Genomic DNA, 25,776 nt, shown 5'->3' on the forward strand with positions numbered 1-25,776 from the left:
TGTACGGGGCTCGCCCTGTGATCGAAAACAAGGAAATCCCGATAACACGACCCGTTACTTTACATCTCTGTACACACACCCCGTGTAACAAACACACCACGCTTTAATATGCAATAGCAATCGCGAACGCGAACGCAATTCCGCTCTTCGCGAATAAAACTCGATTCCTGTTTTCCTTCGAGTTAAATTGCTTCTCGACGCGCGACTGTTTCCGAGGAATTTCCAGAACTAATTTCCACCCGGTCTGACCGAACCCGAGGCGAATAAAAACACGTGGGCCGATTCGAAGCGATCGACGAGCATCGCGTGGAGACCCGGAGAGAAGAGTCCTGGAAGAAATTACACGCGGAATTGTATCGGGTCGTCCCAATCGGTCTTCTTAAGACCCGAGACCGAAACAAAAACGGCCACCGTGTGTCTATATTCCCCCTTGATTCCTTGCATTACGATTTAAGTAGTAGTGTCATGGTCAGACTCGAAGTCGGTGGCCTGCTGGGACAAATCAGCAACCGACGGTAATAAGAAACTTTAATTCTCCTATCGAACGCGATTTATCATTGTACGAGTTGTGGCGGCTTCTACCGGACGGTGCGACGAAGGAAGAGTGAGCGAGTGAAAATAGGAAAAAGATGGGAGAGTGTAAAAATCATCCCAGGCCTGCTAGTGGACTCATCGGTAAGGCAACCTAGCAGGCCTTGCCTTACAGCCGGGATATCGTAAAATCGGTAAGGATCGTATATATAGCGATCGGAGCCAGGTACGGGGACTTGCGGGAAACGATCAGCGGTCGAGTTTCCCTCTAGTGGCGAGTATGGGAGGTACCGCCACATAGTACCGTACTTTTTCACAATGTTTGTAATGTAGGCCTATCTTTGGAACGATCGCCACGGTTAAGTGACGAACGTATAATATTTCCAACTGTTTATGTAGTAACGCGTGGGAACGGTCTTGCACGCGGTCCAGAGAAAATGTGTAGTGTTTGGGACAGACGAGCGAGCGAAATGTCCTCGAAAGTGTGAAAGAAGAGCGTTTGAACGAAACAACGGGGTGTTCGAAGTGAGGTGTGAAAAAAGAACGATTGAGATGACGCCGGATTAAGGAATTTTGGGTGAACGTGACCAGACGCATCGAGTGAGACAGTTTTAGGATTAGAACGAAAGAGAACGAACGCGTGTAAGAATATAGGGTGGAAGAGAAGCACAATCGGGACACTTTTTGGTCGGAGATTAATCGAAACGAGTCGAGTCGAATAAATACCTTTGCGAAGGAAATTCCCACCGCTTTTAATTCCTCACCTTGTGACTATTATAGTGATACAAAAAGGGCTATTCGAATATCGATCGTACTCGATGTTATCGATCCTTTCAGCTTTCTATGAATTTGAAGCACAGGGGACAACTATCGGTAAACTATAATTCTCCGTGGTCGATAGCGACCGATAGTTTACCGTTAAACTCGTCTTTCCGGGTGCGTTCTTTACCCGTTGAGCGCGTGACGCTCGTTCGATTATAACGATACACGATCGAATCGGTAGGTCCGGCAGTCCACACGGCAGAACAGGAAGTGCCGGCGGCCACGGAGGGAATTCTCAGCAAACGGTCGCGGCACAGGGTTCGAACGTCGTTGCCGTCACCGGCAACGAGGAGACGAAGAGCAAACCGCGCAGCCGTAGCTTGATCAGACGCGCCTCACGGAAAACGAAACAGCAAATCAGGGACGCTCACACGGACGACTGCAATATCTCGTAATTTAATCACCGCTCCCCCAGCCTCCCTACCCTTTCGACGGCCGATAATAAAATCGGTAAGATTGAAGCACGCTAGACGTGACGCGCGCGACACGATCAACCACGCGGACGCGATCAACGAACGAGAGAGAGAGAGAGAGAGAGAGAGAGAGAGAGAGAGAGAGAGAGAGAGAGAGAGAGAGAATGCTTGTGGAGGAAATACGCGAGACCGAAAGCGGAAACTATATTATCGTCGCGTTACGTGAACGCACATGGCTCGTTCGCGCGCGCGTTCTCCTCCTCATTTTCCGTTAAAATACACTCTTGTGAACCGTGAACGATCGAAAAATAACTTGCCAACGCTCCGTAATTATAAAGATACTGTGAGAAGATCCAAACGAAGATTTCAAAACGAGAAAGATGTGCGTGCGTATTCTGTGCAATTTCAACAGCGACGCAACACTTTGTTTCCGTCTTAATCGTAAAACGAAACGAAAATGCCTCCTTGAAACGTGTGAGAAAGAATTCGTACGATCGAGAACGAAACACAGATTGTGGATTATCGGTCGGTCTCCCACCATCGTTCGAGCAACGTACGCGCGAACGTTTACGCGTTTAACCGTTTCAGTTTCCGTGACTGGATTTTACTTCGCTCGAAAGGAACGAAAAATCGAACGCGAACGATGGTCGGAACGAATAATTCCTGTTCCGTTCCGTTCTGTTTTCGCAAACATTTATTTCGATCGACACCGACTTCGAGCGAATTTTCGCAAATATCAAAATACTTGTTCGCAACGAATACACACAGGTATCGTATACGTATGTATGTATCGCGTGTAGGTAAGGACAGTTAGAGTTGCAGAGAACGTAACTGCATCGGCAATCTGTTCGGAACACGTTGCATTTCATCGTTGTTACCAGGATCGTGATAAAGTAAGTAATCGAATGAAATTAAGTAATTTAACATTTCGCGAGTTTTACGTAACTTTTACCACGATTTTTCAAGCACTCCCGATAATCCAACGAAAAGTGTTTCGAACAGTATTTGATCAGCTTCCAGTCAGCTAGAAATGGTAATATTAAAAATTTCTAAAAAAAATTTTTTTTTTTTTTATACAAACTCAAGGTCATCTTAATTTTGTTAAACGACATTACGTATTTTAAAGCACATTGTATTGTAGCTGATATCAAAACGAATTCGACAATCTAGTATTCCATTTTTTAACTAAACACCGGAATACACGGCACGATCCTGGTTGTTACACCGCCCCTTTCGACCCACGCGAGAACAACTTTGAAACGTAGCGTCGCGCGTCAGTGCCTATGTTACAAATCGTACAAACAAAAGAAACTGGCAGTTTGATATTTCGGTGTCTGGATCAAGGCGAGCCGCATATCAATTTTTATAATTCCATATACAATTCAATTAAATCTATTTTTCGACCCGTCTTGTGTACGCGCACACGCTTGCAAAGAACATTGATGTATTTTACCGACGAAACTACGCGAACGCGACTCTCGTTCGGCCGCTAGATCGATACTCGAAATGAAATTTAAGAAAACACATAACATCGTGATTATTCAAAGAAACTTCTTCCATGTTCTCGAAAACTGACAGATTACTTTTTATCGATTATTTGAAAAAGAAGAAAAAATTTTCCGTTTGCTGAAACTTCAATGTTCTAAATTATTTGAACTATTATAATACACTTCTTTTACGTTCAAATCAAAATATGTTTGTTTTTTAAGATAACTATATTTTCGTTGAAAAATAATCTGTCGTTCTTCGAGGACGTTGAAGATGTTTGCTCGAGTAAGCACCGTGGTATACGTTTTTGAATTTTTCACTAAAGCTCTCAATAAGTAGAAAAAAAGACAATTTTTGAATAGTCTAATGGCGGCTACGCATTTATTCGTCGAGATCGAAGCGGCGAGAGCAACGCGAATCGTAAAATATATTTATGTGCTCGACAGATCGAACGAAAGCGAGATTCCCTGGTGGACGTAAAAGAACTGGAATTCGTTGCGTTGGAAACAATAGTCGAGTGGTAATCCAATTCAATCCAATTGAACCCGATATAGGCACAAAAGCTCCCTACGGAAGCGAGTCGCGGCAAACGGAACGCAACGAATGCGACAATCTCTCTACCTAACCCCCAAACCCATCTATCTAGATACGTTTAACTGCGAACGCGACCGACAGTTTGGTGTAACCAATCGATCGTTCTATGCCAATATGCACTCCCATTTTTTGCTATACATTTTACACTTGATTTAAGTTTATTTTCCCTATTCATGTCATCGGTTCGCCGAGTTGTATTCGCTCGTTAATGTACGTATGTATGTATCTACGTACAGTACTGTCTGTCACGTATTTATCTCTATCACTTTTTGGAACTGCTCACGCTGATACTGTTTCTCACTCTTGCTCGCGATGTACATATACAAAAACGATACACGTAAGTATTTACCTGTTATCATCCCGGCTCGCTCCCAAGCTGCGATAACTCGAGCAGTAACACCATAAATACGTAACGTTACTTTATCTTTCTTCTCTTTATTACACCGTTCGTAGAGTTCAGGCTCTTCCAACGATACTTCTTGTTGAAAACGATTATCAAACCGTTCATTTTTCTCGTCTTTTCGTGCAACTCCAAGAAAACTTCCAAAACAGATCGACAACTGTTTGTTCGATCTCGATAAAAATAAAGTGCAAAATGGACCGAATGTGTCTCGACGAATATCCTGTCCGTCCTCTTCTACGCGTTACGTCGTTGGTCCCATCGAGCGAATCGAAGTTTCGTCGATCAAGTAACGACTTGGTATCGAGATTAATCGCGTTTTCTAACCAATAATATCGATCGAAATGTACGCAAACGCGTATCACCTACTTTACTATTTGCGTAGATCCTGGAAAATTAGAATTAATGAGAAAAAATCATTTATACGAGCTTAATCGTGTAACTCGATTCCGAGTCGCTCGAGATCCGAATAGCGACGATTAGCCGCTAAGAGATACAATACATACGCGTGCATCCCATACATACACCAGACCAATTTTACTAAATATTTTGTGACTGTCTGTTTGTCTAAACTATAAGCACCAAGTAATTATCTATACCCTCTAAGAATAGTATGTCTTTTCATCGATTTCCAAAACGAACGTAAATTCATTCCTTCTGCGGAACAATTCGTAATGCGTTAAGAAGGGTAAAAGAAAACCTAGAAAAACAAAAAAAAGATATTTTTATTACCGAAGATCGAAATCTTGTTTCTTCCTCTTTTAATCTAGCGTACATGTAGTTGTATCGTACGCGAATATATCGACGTGCCATTATTTGTTTGTATGTATAGTATCGTGTTTCGTATTAGCGTATCATTGTGGCTACGCAACATCCCAAATCACGGAGCGACTATTCCGTCGCGATTACAGAGGCAAAGAATAAAAGTAAATGCGTTATTAAACAAATTATGCTAGTTACGCTCATTATCACGGAATTCCGTGAATTGTATATGTAAATACAATTAACTGTAAATAAATGGTGACCAATATGCTTCTTTGACGTATTTCGCGAATGACAACACGAGGAAAGAGCGAATCAATTTCGATATAACTTGCCAACGTCCCTGCTTATTCTGTGTTATAAATTTGAAATATATTATTGTTTGTTGTTTCCGTTGATGTTGTTATTGTTTCTCGTTACCATAAAATCAAGCTGTACTGTAATTTGTATCCCAATTACTTCCGTTGGCCGGTTTGGGAAATAAATGTTCGAAATGTTGAATGTAAGGCTGACAGTGTTCTCCTTTCGCAAAGGCTGTTGTATTATGCAACCGCAAGTTGCGCTGTTCGAAAAATTTGAAAACCGAATGGAACAATGTCGCATCCTCAGTTGCTTTTGCCGCTTCTAAGAATTTTCGGGCGGAAACTTGATCTACCATTCCCACCGATTGAACGTATCTGAAAAGGACGAGTGAAATAACGAATCTGATAAGTCATTTCGTGATTCACGAATGTATATCGGGACTTACTGTAACGCCGGCAAAATATGACCCTTCGAGAGGAGGACCTCTATTATTTCTTCGTGAGCATTTCCTAATCGTTTCAACATATCCAAAGCAAGCTGATGGGCAGCCGGATACAAGTTCTCCAAAGAAAGTAATAGGCACGCCAGAGGTTTCGAATCGGCAACCACATGATATTGCAACAACTGATGAAGCTGATAGTAAGCTTTACGATGCACCAACGTTGTGATAACTAACTCGTGTAAATAATGATGCACGGGTATACCATGTTCTGCCAACGATCTGAAACGAACATCTAATAATGTGTATCTTAATCCGGTAAAAAATGATCCAAGACTGCTAGAGCTCGGTAAATAAATACCGGATATACTCGAGAAGAACCCATACGATCATTTTCGGTTCGATTGTACTTTCAAAACATTTCGATAATATATGACTATACGTATCGCCTTGATCGAGTAAGAGCTTGTACTTGTAATTTTCTATCACAGCACCCACATTTTTCACGTTACTTTGTAAAGGAGTACCCATCTGAATGCAATAAAATAAAGAATGTTAACGCGTAGTAACCGACAAAAGCAACAAAATCGACAAACGTATCGATAGACATGTTACCTGACTTTGTATTTCACTTTCCAAATAGTTCCTGTACACGGAATTCAGCTTGTCGAATACAGTTGGCATATCCATTAAACTAACAGGCAACTGCATCATGAAATTTTGCAACACCTCTATTAAAACTTGTTTCGCATTCGTGCGTTGCATTAAAAATTCGACCAGCAATACTTTGTCCGTGATAAGCTTTACCAACGTTTCCAACTTCAATTCAACGTACCTGATCGATAAACGTGATCGAATAAGTTTTCTGTAGCCCAACTTTCCTTAGTTCTCTCTTTCGATTAAAATACCTTGCGATGTCACAAACTACAAAATTAGAACGTTCAAATTTTAATGGACCTACCTACCATAGGCAACCCAACTTGACATCTATGACTATGTTTGGCTGAAACACCACCCAATTTGGTGAATCTGTAAAACATTAAGGAATAAACGGAAACAAACAAGAATACTCGTCATTTTTATCAAGGATACATAATTTGCAAGGTTGATACGTATGCTCTGATAAAGTTGCACCTGGAACTTTTAAACTGTACGGTTTTATCGGTTTCGCTGGTGCCACGTTAGTATGATGCATTACAGTACCATCGCTTACGCCCGGTAACATAATGTCGAAAATCATTGAAGTCTAAAAAATCATTTCATTTAAAATAACGGGTAATTAAGACTTGCAGTTTTACAGTTTTAAATCTCTTTTGTTTACTCACTTTTGAAGCTTGATGATGAACAATAATGAGATTATCTACAACATTAATGGCAAATCTACCACTGACATCAAGTTTCAGAATATGACTTTTTTTTATCATTGTCATCCTATTTAAACAGTACATAAAATATACGAGTACACGTATAAATATTTGAGAGTACTAAATTGGATTAACACTGTGAAGAGGTATGCATACTTATGAACGGTATATACATATACAAAAGCAATTCCTGTTGAACGACTGGCACCTGGTTGATGGCGCAATAAAATAATACAAGGTGTTCCATATAGAACCGCCAAAGCTACATCTCTTTCGGAAACTGCCAGTTTGCCTGGTTTTGTTGTAGTTAGTTCCACTGAAACAATTTTATGATAGCAATTGTGTTACCCTTCTAATACATTGATAATTGTTAATAACTGCTATGCTAAAGTTTCTACGTCTTACCTTCAAATTTTGTTAACTTATGAAGATTTCCTGGAGTTATGTGCAATGCATACATTTGAGCCCCTGTTTTACCAGATGATAACAATACCAACTGACTTTGCGGACAATACACAAACCAATTTATATCCAAACTTAAACATTTTACAGCTCTGACATTTCGTTTCTCGTGATTCACCTAAAGTGATCAAATAATGCCTACAATAATATGACACACCAATGAATGGCAAGAATCGTTTATACTCGTACCTGGAACAACTCGACTCCATGATCCGTAACAAGCAATATTTCATTTCCATGTGTCCAAACAAATCCCAATATTGTGGCATATTTTATTTTACTTGGCTGCGAATATTCTATATTATCTAATCCAACTACAGGAGAATAATTGACAAATTCGACTGAAGTGTGTGTACGTTGTATTGCAAGTATATTCATGTCAGGAGAAAATTTGATGGAAATCACCTGACCCTTATCTTCCATTCGAAAGTTTATACTTTGATTCGGTCCTTTAACTAATACGCCTGCAGCACCACCCGATCGAACGGCAAACACCTAAATACAATCAAGTATTAGTTTTTTTTCCAATATTTGAGATTTTTGTAATACGTAAAGTATGCGTAAATTAACATTCTAACCTGTTGTTTCGAGTCGTCGAAGAAAACATTAGTAAGACAACTGACTGACTCGAACTTTATCGGATCAGAAGACAATTCCAAGTAATAATCATCAGTAGTATCTTGGTCGGCAGTTGCCATGTCTTACAGTTAATTGTTAATCGTGTTAACGTCAGTCCCTACTCGTTATTGAGTATATACTTCACAAAATTCCATAAGTAGACCAACCATCCCAATTAATGGTAAACTTCAGATCACAGCAGTGTATACCCAACCATACCTAACTTTATCGTACTGTCAAACGAAGTAAACACATAAAGGTAATTATTATAGATAGGTATTTCTTTCCATTTTAGTGGTGCATTGTTTAATGCCTCACTGAGAGAAAACGGGACCGACCTAGTAGGATAGACTCCATAGTTCACGTTTCTTCCAATTTTACTTCATTTTGTTCGATAATATAATTGTTTGGTAGAACTAAACGAGGACATCAAAAGAACTTTAATATTACAATATTTTCTGAAACTACTGGGAACTTATGCTAGTTTTACTGATTTCAGTGTCGCAGTGCAGACTTTAATCGTGCAGTTGAATATAGTTCCTAAAATTACCGTTCTTAAACGAAGAGGTCATTCGAAACCCACTAGTATTTTATGAGTTCCGTATTTCAGATCGTGTGTCACCAACTCCTTTAAGGTGAAATATCTAGTTTTTATTTCATCTATGATTATGGTATCATGGTAACGAAACAGATGGAGAAAAATCCCTAAGTTCCGAAGCTTAATCGGTGACTAGAGCGTGCATAATGGACGACTTCAAAAGCATCCATTCTTATATATCAAACATGTCTAAAATAATGGCCTTAGTAACAGTACACTGCTTTTATTACACATAATTATTCTGTAAAATTGCAATTATAGTTATCCTATAATCTCTAACAAAATATGCGTAAACAATGAGTCCGAAGAAAAGAAAAATCAAGACGAAAAATATATTGGATGAATGTTGTGGCCTTAAATGTCAACGTAGCTCGCTGGCGGTCAATTTAAGTTGTGTCTCAAACTTAACAGACTCTGGCAATGAATCACTCAAACAAACACATATTGAATACAATGATGCTTCTGCAACTACAGTTAACTATAATACAACCTCGAAAAGTGATAGATATGAATGTTCTAAAAGCAAACAAACACATCACGATTTTTCTTTACAAAATGCAAGAATACTTCTAGAGAAAATTAATGATGACAATGAGATTTTGAATAAAGATTGCAAAAGATTAAAGGAAGCTATTTTGTCCAAGACTATGGAAGTATTTGATGTACAAAATGAGCTCTCTGTTAAGACGCATACAATTTTAGGGAATAAATGTAATCGATCTGACACAATTTGTAACAATGATTTTGTATGTGCTGCTACAAATACTAAAGCGTCTGCAGTGTCGAATATCATAAATAAAATTGAATATAAAAATAACCAAAATATTAGTAGTACACCGAAAGATAAATGTACAAACAAAAACATCGAGGAACAAAAAAAGCAATATAAATTAAAAAAAAGACGATTATTTAATGTAAGTAAACACTTAAATGGTAAAAATGTGAGTGACAGTAACATGAATTTAAAATGTAATTCTCCGACACTGAATCTATCACAATTGAAGAACAAAAACTATGGGAGTAGCATTATACTAGCTGAAAACAACAAAAAAATAGATACTTTTGCAACTGAATCTATTTCCCATAGAGATAATAGATCTGTTGTTTATAAAGACCAATCTATTTTAAATGAAAGTATATTTATGGCAGTGCCAATTGCTTGTTCAACAATGCTAAGTGACCAAATATTAGACACAGAGCCTGAAAATCATTCTCAAATTGAACATAATTTATCTTCATTAAATAAACATACGAAAATAAATGCAATTTCCATGGAAATAACTCCTTCTCAGAGGAGGTATATATTAAACAATAAAGAACAATCTTTGGAACAGGTTATAAAAAATGTGCCTGACAATTTTTCTAAACAAAAAGAATTAAAAAATAATCGTACTTCTGTTTCTTTGATACAGAAATTGGTACAACCAACTACAGAAGTTTCCAAATCATCATATGAAAGTTCTAAAAAGTTAGAAAAATCTGTTTTATTCAATACTATTACAGAAAAAAGTACTAAAATACAATGCAATGATCAAGATACAACTGCAGATAACAGTGGAAATACAATACGGACTTCTTTAAATGTAAATACATCCATTGATGCAAAAAACAAAGATAAATGCAAACAAAAAGATAATAAGGAGGAAACATACAACAAGGATCTTAGAAACATACAAGAGATACCAAACATAGGTACCAATTGTACTTCATTGGAAGTGAATACATCCTTAGATACCATAAATAGATTATATTTGCAAAACAGTAATATAAGAAGAAGGTTATCAATATCGAATAATGTAGCAAAGAGTGATACAGATACAGAAGAAAATATTACCAATACTACTAATGTATATAACATAAAAAATAAAATTATTGATCAAATTCAATCAGGTAAAAGCTATATTGAAGCTACTCCATATCCAACATGTCGATCTGTTTTATTGAAATCACAGTTTACTAGTAAAAATAATATTCATAATGATAATAATGAATTAAGAAATCCTACTGAAATACAGCCTCCTAACAATACATTGTGTCCAATGTAAGTATTTCATTTTTCATTTTGAAAAAACTAGTCTCTAAATCGATTAATATTACTTTATTTATACCTTTTTAGGAGGAACAATGTATCTATAGAATGCACAAATTCGTGTTATGAACATGGAAAAACGATAAATAATTCGTCTTCTTGTGAAATGGTCTGTAATAAATCACAGATATCGGTAGTTATAAAAGAATCAACAGATGAGAGTGAATTACAAAAAGATCAAAATGTAAAAAATTCAACAGTGCCCTCTGCTAAAAAAAAATGTAAAAAGAAATTATTGCCTCTTCATGAATGTTCGCAATTATTATCATTCTCTCCAGTGCAGGAAGAATATTTACCATTTGAACACCCAACACATCCAAAAAAATATAAAAAAAAAAAGAAACAAAATATAAAAAATAAATCTAATTCAACAAATCATGAAAGTAATATGAAAAATATTAAAAGAAAAAGCAGTGAACAATTACTATTAGAAGATGATCATCTCATAGTTTGTGATAAGAAAAAAAAAGAAACAAAGACAAAAAAAATTATCAGTAAAAAAATTACCATTAAAAAAGTTACTGATGAAAACATTTTAAAACAATTAGAAAAAGATAGAGAAAATATGCTTAAAAACCATACTTGTATTTTAAGTAGAAATTCGTCAAATGATTTCCAAGCTCAGAAAGGATTATCTACTGCAAGATTGTCAAGAAAAAAAGCACAAAAAATAAATATTGTTGCAACAGGTTTATCTAACGAGTAAGGAATGTTTTTATTCCATATTTTTTCTAACTTATAGCTTCTTTTTACATCTTCGTTTATTAGTTTTTTTTTTTTTTTTTGATAGTGATAAGAATACAGTCAAAAGCATTATTAAAGCTCTTGGTTTTGCAAAACTTGAATTAAATGTCACCAAACGAACAACACATGTTGTAACTACAGGTGTGCGTACAATAAATTTGCTACATGGAATTATACGGGGCTGCTGGCTTGTTAGATTTGAATGGATTTTGAAATCTTTAGAAAACAATGCATGGTTACCTCCAGGAAAATACGAAATGACACATTTTTCAAAAGCAGTGCAGGTAAACTGAACATAACACCATATTCAAACATATACATCACTAACTTATATGTCGTATACATTATATGCTAAATGTATTCTATAGAACATTACTATTTTATGATTTATAAATTATAACTTTCAGGAAAACCGTAAAGATAGACAATTATTTGGAACATCCTATGTTCCTGAATTGTTTGCTGCTTGTGGCTCCATATATGTTGGAAGAAACACAACACCTCCTTATAATGTATTAAAAGATCTAATAAAAACTGCAGGTGGTCGTATTACTGATAATCTGGAAACAGCAAGAATTGTGGTTGGTATAGAAGGTTTAAAAGAAACTTGGGTCTTAGATTGTATCACAACGGGTGAATTACAACCATTTGATCAATACCGACGACATTAGATATATTCTGATAATCAAAAGTATATGTACAAGTATTAAAATACTACTTGATTTTAAGGAGATATTTTTAATTAGGATATAAATCATGTATAAAATACTTTTCACGAATTTTTACTCGTTTAATTACTTTCTAGATATAATTTAATTATATCTGATAAGAATAAATTTGTAATGTATATTTATATTTAAACCCAATTATGTACATTTATATTTTTATTATTTACATATAAATATATGTATATTATGTAATATTATATACTATAGTCTTGCACATGTAGAACAAAATTGTTTTTTACTTGAAATGATTCATTGTATTTTGTTTAATTTAAAAAAAAATTCAAATTACATCTAAATTATAATCAACGTATCACAAAAGATAAGATAAGAAATGTATTATATCTGTATCAACGTAATTACACAATCTTGTATAAAAATGTATTTGTATGATTTATTTATTTATAAAAATATTTCATATTTACAAGTGTTTCTTGAAATATGTTTTTCATAAATTTGATTCAGAGTTAGTCTATAGAATATCCGAGCTATTAAAATTAAATTGACTCTCGAGAAAATTCAATCGATCGTTAGTTTTTATGATACAATCCAGCCTAACAGAGACCAATCGGAATAAGATATGGTTTAAGTGAGATCATGTTATCTCTTGTAATCACAGTATTCAGGTTAGGCTACGTCAGTGCGAACACTTGCAACAACTTGTAACCAACGGCATTCGCATATGATGTGTCAAATTGACACACTTTTGTTAACATGTACCTTTGTGTTTATTTAACCGTAAACTAATATAAAAATCTGAACAATTATGGGCTACAATTACTTTAAGTAAGTAACAAATTTCAAATTGTTCAAACCAATCATAATTGTTTTCTAATTGTTGCGTGACATATTCTCGATTGTCAATAACACACACACTTGTTTGGTTTTTTTTTTAATCACTTTATTTGTACATAAATCCTCTACAGCAATTTATTCTTGGAAAATATATTTACAATATGTAACACCAAATGGAAAGTTCTTTTTGCAAATAAATACTAAAAAATTTATCCTATTATTGTTATTCTTTAAATTCTAGCCGATATGAGACTCCATCTGCAGTGTCATGCATTTCAGTACCAAGGCTTAATACAACAATAATAACCGATGCTTATGCAGGCATTCCTGAAAACTTACTGCTAAATTTTTTTGGATTTTTGGTAAAAATTACATTTATTTTGTATATCTTTAAAAATAATTTTTCTTCTTACTGTGAAAAGTGTTCAACATACTTGCTAAACATTATATCTTTTCAAAGATTCTCGTTATATTGTTTGGTCTATTGCGCAAGAAAGCATGGAATTATGGACGACTTGCATTATTAAACAAAACAGACGAAAGATGGATGGAACTCTTTTATGGAAACAATGAGGGTAGAGATATAGATGCATTATGTATAGAAACTTCTGTTAATTCACAACTTTCACATGTAGATGGAGGTTTATTATCATGGATTGTTACCGCATTCAAAGTTACGTAAGTTTAACAAGACGCATCAAGTTATAAGTTCTTAAATCTCAAAGAATTACTGAAATTCTGTAGGTAATATTTAAATAAATCACAAAACCATTTTTTTCCATGATAATTCTAGCGATGATGAACTGTTAAAACGAGCTGGACCTGATGGTTTATTATATATATCATTTGAGCGTCATTTAATCATCTTAACAAGCTTGATGGTTATTGTATCCTTGTGTATAGCTTTACCAATTAATTTTCATGGAAATATGCAAGGAGATGATGCAACATTTGGTCACACAACATTGTCAAACATAGATCCAACGTCTCCATGGATTTGGGTGCATACAGTACTTCTGTTGTCCTACTTACCAGTTGGTGGTTACGTAATGAGGCATTTTTTTAGAAAAGTAAAGTATTTCATTGGTAACATAGAGGAAATAATTAAAATACAATTTTTATATTCAATAATTCTATTGATAGCATATGCAATTAAATTGTTAAAGCTTTACCCTGTGTAGGTGCAAGATGCCAGACATGGTGGTGAGTTGGCAGCTAGGACATTATTAATTACAGAAATACCAAAGCACCAATGTAATGTTCAGACTCTCACAGATTATTTCAAGTATGTAAATTCATAATAATACACGAGTCAAAAACTTGATTTTATCATTGAAATTGTATATTATGTAAGTACCATTTAATTTATTCTGTCTTTCTTATAGTATTATTATTTGCAGAGAAGCATTTCCTACTTTAACGGTAGAAGATGTTACATTGGCTTATGATATTAGACGGCTGTCAACATTAGATGTAGAAAGGGATTGTGCCGAACAAGCACGTTTATATTGTGAAAACTATGCAAGGAAAGAAGAACCCTTAAAAATGTATCCATATCCATGTGGTCAAGTGATAGGTTGTTGCTGTAAATATGTATGTGAGAAATATTTAGAAATATTGTAAAAAATCCACAGATAAATATTTCATTTATTCTGCAGCAAATTGATGCCTGTGAATTTTATACGAACGAAGAAATGCGATTATCGGCGTTAATCGATGAAGAAAAGAAGTTAGCATTGAGCAGGCCTCTAGGAGTAGCTTTTGTGACTTTAGGTTAGTTACTACTTTGTAGTATTATATATCATATATCAAATATTAAATACACATAATTAAAATCAGTTAACTCATAGATACTAATGATTCCATTTCAATAAAATGACAATAATAATATTATTATCAATAACAATAAAAAGGTACATCTGGAGCTGCTAAAACTATGCGACAACAACTAAATTCTTCATCTACTGTAAAGTGGGTTGTAAATTATGCACCAACACCATCTGATATTTTTTGGGAAAATTTAAGTATACCAAGACCATGTTGGTATTTAAATGCTGTTTTAATAAATTTTGCTCTGGGCATTGTATTGTTTTTTCTTACTACTCCAGCTGTAAGTTACTTTCCATCAGTAAATTGTATAACGACTGATTATATTGAAACTTACTTTGATTGTATTAACATTTTTTATATGTGTAATTTTTGATTTTAGGTAATAGTATCTGCTTTGAATAAATTACCGATCACAGGAGAGATTATGAATCTTAGTCCAATAGTTTCATCTTTTCTTCCAACTGTATTATTAGTTAGCGTGGCTGCTTTAATGCCTGTATTAGTAGCAAAAAGCGAATCATTAGTTAGACATTGGACTAGAAGTGGCCTAAATCGGGCAGTAATGACAAAAACACTACTTCTTTTATTATTGATGGTTCTTATATTACCTAGTTTAGGTTTAAGCAGTGCCCAGGCATTTTTAGAGTGGACTGTGAATCCAACAAATGGCTCAGAAAGATGGGATTGTGTGTTCTTACCTGATCAGGTGAGGTCGCATTGATGGTATAATTAATTATTCTATAATCGTGTTAAACATATTTGTACTACACTATTGTGTTTTTATAGGGCGCCCTATTTGTAAATTATGTTATTACTGCCGCCTTGCTTGGAAGTGGTTTGGAGTTAGTCCGATTTCCCGAATTAGCGTTGTATGCCTTCAGACTGTGTGTAGCTCGTAGTAGAGCAGAAAGAATACACGTTAGAAAGGCAGTATTATGGGAATTTCCATTAGGCGCTCATTATGCCTGGTTACTCTTAGTTTTTACTATGACAACAGTGTACAGTTTAGCTTGTCCGTTAATTACACCTTTTGGCCTGCTGTACCTTGTAGTGAAACATTTGGTACGTTTAAACGTTACGAATGAAAATTCATCCATGTGTGGTATAAAAATATTAATAAATAAATACATTATATTGTATATTGCGCAGGTGGATAGGCATAATCTATGTTTCGCGTATGGACCAAGCATTGGTGGTGGCCAGTTAGCAGGGGCAGCAGCAAGTGCTACCGGAGCCGCTCCGATTTTGGCTCAAGCTGCATTATTGGCTTTAGGCTTTGTAAGAAGAGGTTTGTCGCCACTGGCTGCTGTACAACTTAGTGGTCTTGCTGCAAGCATTTTAGGTCTTGTTACCGGAGCTACCTTACCCAGATCAAAGTCTAAGGTACAGATGAGAAATATTCTTTCAAACACATATTTTCGTCTATAAAAGCATCTAAAGTATCTAAATTATCAAAAGTAAATGTTTATAGACGCAAGTGCTGAAAAGAGATCTGTCTGCTGGTCAAAATTTTATCGCCCCTGTATTAAAAAAGGAACAAATTTCTCTAGAGGAAACTATATCCACTGATTCGAATTCTGATCCCAATCAACCTAGTTCGGGAAGTACTAGTACTTTTGTGATTAAAGAGAATCCGAAACTTTATCAAAACTATGGTAAAGTATCGCAAGCATAATAGCTTTTTTTTTTTTTACAAAATTAAAAGTGTTAAACATGTATTAAATGCAATTTGATTGCGACATTAAACGCGTAACCGGTGCATAATAGTAATTCAGTACAAACACAGTGAAATATTTTGAATGCTGTGACTGATTATTAAAATTCCCTATATCGTGATATCGTACAAGAAAATATGATAGGACTAAAAATTTTAAAACAGGGAAGTTTTAAAGGTCAGTATAAATACACCATTATGCCCACATTATGAGATTAAATTATCCGGTATCAAGATGGGAATTTGACAATGTTTCGTTTATACTTATATTAGTGAATTGTAAAAATAAATTATTATCCAAATAGCAATAACAACATTAATAATAATCATGTTGTTATTCATCGGCGTTTCTTATTTTTTACCGTTCACAGTTTTGTACAAACAATTATTCCATTATTGAGTCTTTTTTTTTATAGTTTTTTGCTAATTTGATTTTAAGTAATATGTATACTACGATCAAATGGAATTTCACCACGCAAATGCAATTGTTTCGCAAATGAAATATGAATAAGCCTGATTAAGAATTGCACGCGCATTCAGTCGTTCAAATTTTTTTTGGAATAGCAGCAATATTTGTTGCTCTATAAAACAAATGTAAGCAAGATACGCACATTTTTACAGATAATCAAAAATATTAACTATACAAGAACGTTATATGTATTTGTGTCCATTTCTTTGAAAGAAGTTTTTTCGTTTTATTACACTTATGATTATGAAAATCGTACTAAATGTATGCTAAAAGTTGGGAAGTCACATAAATAGTAATTTTTGCTTATACTACACAAAATTCTTTTGTTTGCATTGAATTGTTGACTCAAATTTCTAATAACGGAACACACTTATACCTATGTACAATTTGAAATACATATAGAGAGAAAAGTTATTAACAAATTTATATTATTTTCTTCATTCTACGATATTCACACTTAAGCAAAATTCTAATAATAACTCTTCTATCGTACATCATTGAGTTATAATTTAATAAAAATCACCTAAACGAATCATCAAATACAATTTAACCGAGTCTGTAGAAAAAAATAATTTCATGACATCGTAATGGAATATGTGTAATGATTTCGTTTTATCGGCATCTTAATCCTAAGTACTCTTAAAAATAATATACTTAATGTAATACAAGTTTTTAAACATTTACAAGGCAGTGTGAAGGTAAAATTGCTTTGATGACTGATAAATTATTACTTGACCGATGCAAATTTTCTGTATAATGAATCAAGATTTCAAACAAAAAACAAAGGGTATGAAAGAAGTATTTAACTGACACACAGACACCTATGAAATTAAATATTGGGCCCTCATGAGTTTATTTGTATAAGAGTCAAACTAATCCTGACAAGGCACTGAATTAGTATGCCACACTTTCAGATTAAATACTCATACTACAATTGATAAATACTTACAAAAAAGAAATGTATAATTATTGTGGGCGTGTGTTATGTTTTACTTCTGGATAAACAGATGTATTCCATGTCAATCCGAATCGGTAAATAACATTCGTAGAAACAAATGGTTAATAATTCTCGAAAATCTTACATTTTATATAGTTTGGTGTGACATCATGAAAAGTTATCGTGTTAAAACTGAAATTTATTTTCTTTAACAGTGGAGATACAATTTCTTAGAATTCGTTATTCAATTGATCTAATTGACATGGAATAGTGTTTTGCACATAACGAATATTATTACACGTGCTATTATTTCACATTGGTGTGCACAGTAATCTCCCATTACCATCATGTAATTTGTAGATTTGAAGCTATGCACATATGGTATGTTTCACTATTCGAGCTTAATCTATGAAGATACATTGTTCACTCGAATAAACTACCACCGATTATAGCTTCCAATTGACTAGACGTAAGGTTATTTAACTCTTCTACCTGATCCTCCTCCTTTTTCAATCTCGGAGATAATCGGTGCAATGTTTTTCTCTTCATACTTTTCGAACTATATTCGTACGGCATAAAATCAGCAGACTGTATTACATCCTCGTCATCCTCTTTCTGAGATTCTTCACTTTCTTCGCTGCTTGGATGAACCTACGAGGCATATTGCCATTTATCAGATCTATTTCATTAAACTCTATGCAATATATGAAAATAAACGATCCTTTAACTACATTCTAAGAAATTCTACTTTTTATAAATACTTATTAGGAAGCATAAATACTCTACGCAAATTAAAAAACAAACTCAGGTTTACAGCCACATTACGTGCACTAAAGTGCTACAAATAACGCGAATGCCCATAATAAAAATATATATACAATGATACGATTTGAAAGTCTGTTATGTTTAAAAAAAAAATTTACTCACCAATGTACTCATAAAATTAAATGATTAATTAATGATAAATAAATTATTTGTTAACTGCAAGTTAGGAGTTTTTCTGTTACTACGATTATACTATGGATTAGAAGAGGTCCAAAGAGATAATAGCAAAAGTATACACTCACTTGAACGTATAAACTTAAACAGAACATGTTTGTTTGTTACTACTTCTCACTACTGCCAATGTCAGGGAGAGGATGCTGGGAACAATGAAAAATAATTAAAAAAAAAAAAGGTTAATTGTCATTAATCTCTCTTTTCTTCTTTTGGAAACATACTAACCGTGAATATTACATCAACAGTGATATCGTATCATTTGCATAAAATTGCAGCAATAATCGCATGTTTTTGTAGTAAACCGTTGTAACTTGTATATCAGTAAATATACAAGATGAATGCAGCATTGCGTCAAATAAAATTGGAAAAAATAAATTTAGAATACAATGAAGTTGTTAATTGCATATAGAAGTTCACATAGTTTATATACCTTCGTATAAACATGGAAAGTTACATTTAATCGAAATTTAAAAACACCGTAAATACAACTTCGACGTAAACAGTAACATACATGTATGTTTTGAGATAAAACATGGAAAAATAAAGAAGAATTTCCAACGACGTTTTAAAGATGCAATTATTTCTTTACACACCTTTAATGTCGCGATCGAAAGGTCGCTGAACATTCTACTATTTTTAAATACATTATTTTATATAAAATCTTCCTTTCGTGCTTACCACCACCAACGCAATTTATCGCCAACTTGCTTTACGTTAATATGTAAATAATATAAACAAAATAAAAGAAGCTATCTATGGCCGAAACATAAAATTATTTCGGATAAAAGCTTAGGATGAGCATCAGAGAGCCTGTATATTGCTACGACGGTACTCATAATTTGCAACGACGGTACTTCTATTACAGACTTTCGTTCATCTCACCTCTACTATGGAAACTCTTGGCGAAGGTTCACGTGGTACCGCTTTTTCCATTATTACGAGTGGGCTACTGGAGTCTGTAGAAGAATATTCCTTGTCTGTTTCGGTATCGTTATCCGAATAATCTTTTTCATCTTCGACAGATGATCTTTGCATTTCCATATTTTCATGTAGTTTACAAACAAAACCACCTTTTTCACCATACTCAAACAAGTTCCTATCCAAATGCACTGTTAATAACGATAACATATTAATTGTAAATTAATAAGCACAAATGCTTTTGAACGCATAAATCAATACATTGCATAAGTATTACCTTGACAAAAAGCAGCGCTGCAGAATGCACAGTGCGCGGATGTTCTACGACCACATTCTGTGCAATGATGCCAAGGACAACTAAATCTTGAATCCGTGTCGTTAATGTCTACACAAGTGTTATGGTATTTCTTATTGCATGTTTTTTGATCGCAAACTACAAAATCTTCTAGCTTCTCGATTTCTTGTCCACAACTCCAACACATTACGTGTTTTCTCGATCTAAATCGGAGAAGAATCCATGAGTTGTGTGAAGTATTGTAATTGACAATGTTAGCGGAACAAAAAAAAAAAAAACTGATAAACGGATGTGTTGCTTACCTTCTTTGACGTTTTATTTTGTCAATTTTTTCAAATTTTTTTTGTTGAATTGAGGGTGTTGTTACTTGCGGTTTTTGTACCTTTAAACCTATAAAGCCGCTACAATTTGGTGCACCGCACAGACAGGGCTTTCGAGTTTCACCATCACAAGCTAAATTATAATTAAAAGTTAATTCTTCACCTGGGTCTATATCGCATAACGCAAACAGACCTATACGCGTATCCCCATTTACCGTCCACTTTTGAGTCTCGCAGTTCGGTGAACATGAATGATCTGCATTCCAAAAACAGTAATTTGAAGTATAAGTTTATCCTTTTTTTATTTTATCATTTTCTAATAGCACGAAATACTCACTCATAAATCGACTTAAATTGCCCTTTGGCTCGGCGTCGATCATTCTATTATTATCTATGGTTAAAAAATAAAAATTCTCGTTCTTTAATTCCTTTTTTCTATGTAGCCTTCGTTTGTATTCAGCCTCGTCTATAACTTCACCTACATACTCGATAACAAACTGTCCCGCTGAAATAGATTCTAAACTTCTAAGACCCCAACCGCGTCCCATAGTGTGAAACGGTTCCATAACTGGATACTGTCTTCTTACGAATGCCTGGTTGTTACACTTAGGACCAGCAGGACAGATACCAGGACTACATTCGACTAACAATATTCGATTCAAACAATCTGTTCCTGGTGCACATGGATTCTCCCACTCTCCATCACAATCGCACGCTACGATACTTTCAACTTCTACCGGTTTAACATTGCCAACTGGTTTATTGACCTATAAATGCAACATTATTGCAAATTAGAATGTTTTGTATTTGTATATTCATATGACTAACTATACATGCATGGAAATGTAGTGAAAAGAAAACAATTTTACTTTCAACTTAACATAAGGCGGAGGTTTTAGGCCTCGTGGTCCATGATCTTTAGCAGCCGCTCTTTCAATTTTTAAACGCTGATGGATTTCATTAGCTTCTTCCAACGCTTTCCGATATGTATCGTCCCTATTGTTTTTTTTACCAATTGGTGGTTTTATATTTGCATCACCATCCTGATAAAGAAAAGCTCGACCTCTAAAAAAGAATAAACGTTTAATCATTATACTTCGTAACTAATATATTTTTCATTATCCACGATAAAATCTAGTACTTACCTGTGAACCCAATAATAATTATTTGAGCCCAAAAACATTACACAAAATTTACCAGAGCTATGAGGTATAGCTTCTATGTTTTCAGGAATTTCGTGAGGATAACAAATGCGAGATGGCCACCAACGATAGTTACCAAGTTTAACCCACACTACTTCCCCGTACAAAGGCAGTCTGCCCGTTTCACAGTCTTCACAAATAAATGCACCATCTGGCGCATCAATTCCTAAAGTCATGGTTATTTATAATATGCGTTACATTATTATGTATTGACACGTTATCAAGATTACTACTATTACCACCATTATTACCATAATCACTACCGCTACTGCATTTATTACTATCACTGCTACTATTACTACTGCTACCATTACCGTTACAATTGTTATTGCTGAATTTCAATTAAAAACAGTTACCCAAACACTCGAGATGAAAAGAAGTTGGGCATGTATCGCAACAGATAAGACTTCCGCCTCTTGTGCATAAGAAACACCATGCTGCGTTTACGGGAGGATGCGGTGCTTGATAATGCTTCGGACAAACTATTTGACTGCCAGTTAAAATTACTGAACCAGCTGGCAAACAAGACGTGGATGTATGATAAGATGAAGGACAGCGAACGCATCGTGCCAATTTTTCATTTGGTGTTCTCGAATGACTATCCTGTGGATTGTCCGAACTGCACGTATGGCACACGTGGTACGGACAAGTTAAACGACCTCCCTGCCAATGGGACTAACAAACAAAAATATTTCTTATTATAAATAGCATATTTTATATGATACAATTTATAAGATAGACAACATTTTTGTTATTACTTGTGGCCATGATTTCAAACAAGACGAATGATAATGTTTTCCACATGCTAATACGGTGCATCTTATTCTGTCTCCTTCTCTTTCATTGCATATAAAGCAAGCAGGTGCTACGCCTGACAAACAATCTATGCATTTAAATAACTCATCTTCTTGTTCGTCAGTTTTGCCTAAAATTAAAAACAACATTCATTTGATTGAATATAAAATATATCACTATAAATAACAATTTTTAGTTTAATTTCAATACCACTGCATTCATCGTCGTCAACATTGCTTCGTTTAATCTCCTTTATATCATCAAGTATCTTATCGTCCATTGTACTCTCGTCGATGGAATGTTCTGGACTAGATTCACCAGGTTTCACACAAGGCAGATGAAAGTATGAATAACAAGGACCTTTGCACCTAGTTAACTTTCCAGTTTTTTCACAAATTTGGCAGACTTTTTCTTGCTTCATTCCTTTAAAGAGATTATATGGTCTACTTCGTTTTGTTTCTGAAACACTCATCTCTTCCTTTTCAACCTTGATTCTCGTCTTTTTACTATCCTTTATATTTGCATCTATATCTATCAATAAATCCTCTTCATGGTCTGACAAACTTTCTTTTATATGAGTACTAGTAGCATCTGATGTTATATATGCTCGATATTTTTTACGAAACGAAGAATTCATAGTATCCCAATTCTTTCTTAAATATCTTCTGATATCGTGTTCCGACGTATCAGGATTTTCATCTTCCAACATATCTCTGTTTCGTTCGTAATAAACTTCAAAAACACCATCTTCATCTTCTTCATTCTTAAATTCAACTTTCTGTGTGGCAGGAACATAATCTGGAACTCTTTGACTCAGAGGAGATAATGGAGGAGTATCCGAATTGAGTCTTGCATTACTTTTACCATTCTCAGTGTACTTTAATGTCTTAGATTTTATTCCATCTGCTTTGTACTGTGATTTATTTAATTCATATGCCTGCAACAATATTAAATTCAACATTTATAACAACAACTTTATGTGAAACTTTTATTATATTTAAAAAATTTTATCCTCACATTGTCCTGCTTAACACGTTTAACATCAAATCCGCTCGAATCAGTTGAATATTTCCTTTTGTTAGCTTTATCCTTTTCGTCTAATGTAGTTGTTTTTGGTGATCTACTTTTTGCATTTTTTTCTTTTGGTTTAAAAATATTTGCCCTATCTTCGTTGCTCATTGGTTTGACTTCCATAGCTTCTTCAATTGCGCTTTCCCATTTAGACTTTATCCCAGGTTTTACAACAAATGCAGCAGCATATTTTGCATCTCTCTTCTTAATTTCTGCAGTTATTGATTCTGACAATTTTTTAAAATCAGCAATATTTGTAAATGGTATCATGGAATTTGATGAGACCCAACTATGACGACCTTTATCTCCAAAATATTGAACATGTACCATCAATGTCTGTGATCTGGCAGTAGCTAGTGAAACAAACATTTTGTTTAAATTAAATCATATTAATTAATTAATAAAGATTATTAAAAAAAATCAAAGAAATCTTAAAATATATGTATGTTTATGTTTTTGTGTATTAGATTCTAATTCATGCCTTGTAGTATTATATTTAAAGCAACCTATAGAAATAAGATTTAATTATTTATTTGAAAAGTAAATATTTATTTTAAAGAATGTAATAATGTTAGAAAAGTGAAAATATAGAATAACATCTCAATACTTTATCCAATAACAAAAAATTATAGGGCTCTTGAATGAAAAAACTTACCTTTTAATCTATGATACATCATTAAAACTGGATCAAGAGTTATAACGCAAGGCCAAAAGGGAAAATTACCAACTCGAGCCCATGCTAATTGACCTAATATCCAATTGCACTGTATAGATGAACCAACCATTTTTGGAGAAGCTTCTTCCATGGTGCTTAAACTGGTAGAAGAATCGCTTGTGTCGTCTACATCGTTGGTTACGTTATTTTCATCCGTGCTTTCATTACTGCTGTCGGATGAATTTTGATATTTTCGAGCCTTTGGCATTTTTGAATTCTGTAAAGTATGTATATTGACATCATTATATTATGTAATCGAACATTTCTCTCGACCGTCAGAAAAAGTATACAGAAGAATTATAAAAAAATTAATACAATGTACATTGTGTAATTAAAATTATATATTAGAATATTAAAAGTTACTACGTATAGTACCATAATTTATTAGGAATAGTACTGATTTCTAATCGGAAAAATTGTAATTGATATTAAGAGGCATAACATGCCTTTGGAGAACTGGCAACCTCATTCTTAGGAGATTTGGGTTTTATTGTTCTACCATAACGACTTCTACCAGGCGAAGTCCTACTGGATTCGGCACTGAAGTCCTTTTTAACATTCTCAAAACTGTTGCTCGTTGCATCCAAATTACTGTCGAATTCACCGAATCTTGATTCAGTAATTATGCCCACCTTGCTGCTCACTCTGTTGATACAGCTCATAGCTTGCCGACTAATTTAACATTTTTGTTTATCTGGGCCGATAATGATTCGATGTTATGAAACCTTGTACACTTTTTCAACGATCAGCGCGATATAAACTTCAGAACTTCTGTATAAAAGGCTTACGCATCGAAAACAATTTCCATTATCGCTGAAAATAGCTGCGATGGCCGATTTTCAAGGGTTACTTTATTTCTTAGAAAATCGACACGCACCGTTGTCTAGCACTCAAAAATTAGCACGTATTTTGTGCAGACCTTTATGACAATACATTTAATATTGCATAAATGATTTTATTTGTTAGTATTGCGGAATTGTAACTGACCCTCACGGGCCTTCAATCAGGAACAGGACGCGTTTCCCGCGATTTTGGGTGATTCTCATAACCATGTTTAGTTTGATTTTTCACTATGTGTAATAGTATTTGGTGATTTTCGTTTTCTCGGTTATTTCAACAAATTCTAACAGTATGCAAAGACTTTGTACAATGATATTAATAATACCCAGTTTATTAAAATTCCGAACGAATTAGACAATGGATGAAAAATTTGTATCTACTTACATTTCGCGATGGAAATAATATATAAATTTACCACTGTATTTACATAGTTCAACAGTAAAGCAGAATGTGATACATTCATACATTATATTCATCCATCTCATGTGCAACGGTATGCCATTTAATTTTGTGAAATATCTTGT

General features: G+C 34.3%; 5 protein-coding genes across 16 annotated transcripts in view; 3 read left to right on the plus strand and 2 right to left on the minus strand.

Moving 5' to 3' along the window:
- Positions 1 to 5,363, plus strand: part of LOC143148959 (GTP-binding protein Di-Ras2) — a 29,936-nt gene extending 24,573 nt beyond the window's left edge. For both annotated transcript variants that reach the window (XM_076315813.1, XM_076315811.1), the window contains exon 5: positions 1,535 to 5,363. In XM_076315813.1, coding sequence (XP_076171928.1) covers positions 1,535 to 1,748 — 214 coding nt within the window. In that variant the 3' untranslated portion in view covers positions 1,749 to 5,363. The remainder of the gene's footprint in view (positions 1 to 1,534) is intronic.
- Positions 4,956 to 8,642, minus strand: Bulli (regulator of MON1-CCZ1 complex protein bulli). 2 transcript variants are annotated; one of them, XM_076315810.1, is made up of 13 exons: positions 8,535 to 8,642; positions 8,157 to 8,429; positions 7,768 to 8,073; positions 7,522 to 7,696; positions 7,273 to 7,432; positions 7,078 to 7,183; positions 6,845 to 6,998; positions 6,718 to 6,781; positions 6,368 to 6,587; positions 6,114 to 6,283; positions 5,759 to 6,034; positions 5,431 to 5,687; positions 4,956 to 5,362 (listed from the first exon to the last, which is right to left on the minus strand). In XM_076315810.1, the coding sequence occupies exons 2-12, from the start codon at positions 8,274 to 8,276 to the stop codon at positions 5,438 to 5,440; spliced, it is 2,001 nt and encodes a 666-aa protein (XP_076171925.1). In that variant the 5' UTR covers positions 8,277 to 8,429; positions 8,535 to 8,642; the 3' UTR covers positions 4,956 to 5,362; positions 5,431 to 5,437. The 2 variants fall into 2 exon arrangements, with proteins under 2 accessions (XP_076171925.1, XP_076171924.1); XM_076315809.1 differs by having other exon boundaries at positions 4,956 to 5,687; positions 8,535 to 8,640.
- A 249-nt stretch (positions 8,643 to 8,891) lies between these two features.
- Positions 8,892 to 12,554, plus strand: Mcph1 (Microcephalin). Of its 2 annotated transcripts, none has more exons than XR_012992650.1 (4): positions 8,892 to 10,835; positions 10,911 to 11,585; positions 11,769 to 11,911; positions 12,035 to 12,173. XR_012992650.1 is itself a non-coding variant. In XM_076315808.1 (4 exons), exons 1-4 carry the CDS (start codon positions 9,091 to 9,093, stop codon positions 12,296 to 12,298), a joined length of 2,922 nt encoding a protein of 973 aa, XP_076171923.1. In that variant the 5' UTR covers positions 8,892 to 9,090; the 3' UTR covers positions 12,299 to 12,554. The 2 variants fall into 2 exon arrangements, 1 of the variants encoding a protein (XP_076171923.1); XM_076315808.1 differs by having other exon boundaries at positions 11,674 to 11,911; positions 12,035 to 12,554.
- Positions 12,555 to 12,922: 368 nt separating this feature from the next.
- Tmem63 (transmembrane protein 63) lies at positions 12,923 to 17,030 on the plus strand. 2 transcript variants are annotated; one of them, XM_076315647.1, is made up of 13 exons: positions 12,923 to 13,138; positions 13,389 to 13,509; positions 13,608 to 13,722; positions 13,783 to 13,825; positions 13,941 to 14,217; positions 14,329 to 14,432; positions 14,548 to 14,740; positions 14,806 to 14,920; positions 15,061 to 15,257; positions 15,357 to 15,683; positions 15,764 to 16,039; positions 16,127 to 16,360; positions 16,449 to 17,030. In XM_076315647.1, the coding sequence occupies exons 1-13, from the start codon at positions 13,119 to 13,121 to the stop codon at positions 16,650 to 16,652; spliced, it is 2,226 nt and encodes a 741-aa protein (XP_076171762.1). In that variant the 5' UTR covers positions 12,923 to 13,118; the 3' UTR covers positions 16,653 to 17,030. The 2 variants fall into 2 exon arrangements, with proteins under 2 accessions (XP_076171762.1, XP_076171761.1); XM_076315646.1 differs by having other exon boundaries at positions 12,924 to 13,138; positions 13,608 to 13,825.
- Positions 17,031 to 17,742: 712 nt separating this feature from the next.
- Nsd (Nuclear receptor binding SET domain protein) lies at positions 17,743 to 25,764 on the minus strand. 8 transcript variants are annotated; one of them, XR_012992627.1, is made up of 15 exons: positions 24,859 to 25,764; positions 24,353 to 24,629; positions 23,644 to 24,050; positions 22,837 to 23,563; positions 22,590 to 22,756; positions 22,188 to 22,506; positions 21,775 to 21,997; positions 21,499 to 21,694; positions 20,967 to 21,396; positions 20,612 to 20,885; positions 20,292 to 20,512; positions 19,979 to 20,205; positions 19,322 to 19,406; positions 19,165 to 19,239; positions 18,711 to 18,748 (listed from the first exon to the last, which is right to left on the minus strand). XR_012992627.1 is itself a non-coding variant. In XM_076315638.1 (14 exons), the coding sequence occupies exons 2-14, from the start codon at positions 25,072 to 25,074 to the stop codon at positions 18,521 to 18,523; spliced, it is 3,912 nt and encodes a 1,303-aa protein (XP_076171753.1). In that variant the 5' UTR covers positions 25,075 to 25,106; positions 25,201 to 25,764; the 3' UTR covers positions 17,743 to 18,520. The 8 variants fall into 8 exon arrangements, 7 of the variants coding, with proteins under 7 accessions (XP_076171753.1, XP_076171754.1, XP_076171757.1 ...); XM_076315638.1 differs by lacking the exons at positions 19,165 to 19,239; positions 19,322 to 19,406 and having other exon boundaries at positions 17,743 to 18,748; positions 24,859 to 25,106; positions 25,201 to 25,764; XM_076315639.1 differs by lacking the exons at positions 19,165 to 19,239; positions 19,322 to 19,406 and having other exon boundaries at positions 17,743 to 18,748; positions 20,612 to 20,762; positions 20,823 to 20,885.
- Positions 25,765 to 25,776: the final 12 nt, after the last annotated feature.

This window comes from Ptiloglossa arizonensis, chromosome 7 (genome assembly GCF_051014685.1).
Source record: "Ptiloglossa arizonensis isolate GNS036 chromosome 7, iyPtiAriz1_principal, whole genome shotgun sequence".
Classification (NCBI taxonomy): Eukaryota; Metazoa; Arthropoda; class Insecta; order Hymenoptera; family Colletidae; genus Ptiloglossa; species Ptiloglossa arizonensis.

Coding starts and splice junctions, on each gene's coding strand:
- Bulli (XM_076315810.1), bottom strand. CDS start 8,276: ATGGCAACTGCCGACCAAGATACTACTGATGATTATTACTTGGAATTG. Junction 7,697..7,767: donor ATGGAGTCGAGTTGTTCCAG/GTACGAGTATAA, acceptor TGATCACTTTAG/GTGAATCACGAGAAACGAAA. Junction 6,284..6,367: donor AAAGTGAAATACAAAGTCAG/GTAACATGTCTA, acceptor TATTGCATTCAG/ATGGGTACTCCTTTACAAAG.
- Mcph1 (XM_076315808.1), top strand. CDS start 9,091: ATGAGTCCGAAGAAAAGAAAAATCAAGACGAAAAATATATTGGATGAA. Junction 10,836..10,910: donor AACAATACATTGTGTCCAAT/GTAAGTATTTCA, acceptor ATACCTTTTTAG/GAGGAACAATGTATCTATAG. Junction 11,586..11,673: donor GCAACAGGTTTATCTAACGA/GTAAGGAATGTT, acceptor TTTTTTTGATAG/TGATAAGAATACAGTCAAAA.
- Tmem63 (XM_076315646.1), top strand. CDS start 13,119: ATGGGCTACAATTACTTTAA. Junction 13,826..13,940: donor GTTACCGCATTCAAAGTTAC/GTAAGTTTAACA, acceptor TGATAATTCTAG/CGATGATGAACTGTTAAAAC. Junction 15,258..15,356: donor TTTTTCTTACTACTCCAGCT/GTAAGTTACTTT, acceptor TTTTGATTTTAG/GTAATAGTATCTGCTTTGAA.
- Nsd (XM_076315638.1), bottom strand. CDS start 25,074: ATGAGCTGTATCAACAGAGTGAGCAGCAAGGTGGGCATAATTACTGAA. Junction 21,998..22,187: donor TTTTCATCTCGAGTGTTTGG/GTAACTGTTTTT, acceptor CCATGACTTTAG/GAATTGATGCGCCAGATGGT. Junction 21,695..21,774: donor AATTATTATTGGGTTCACAG/GTAAGTACTAGA, acceptor ATTCTTTTTTAG/AGGTCGAGCTTTTCTTTATC.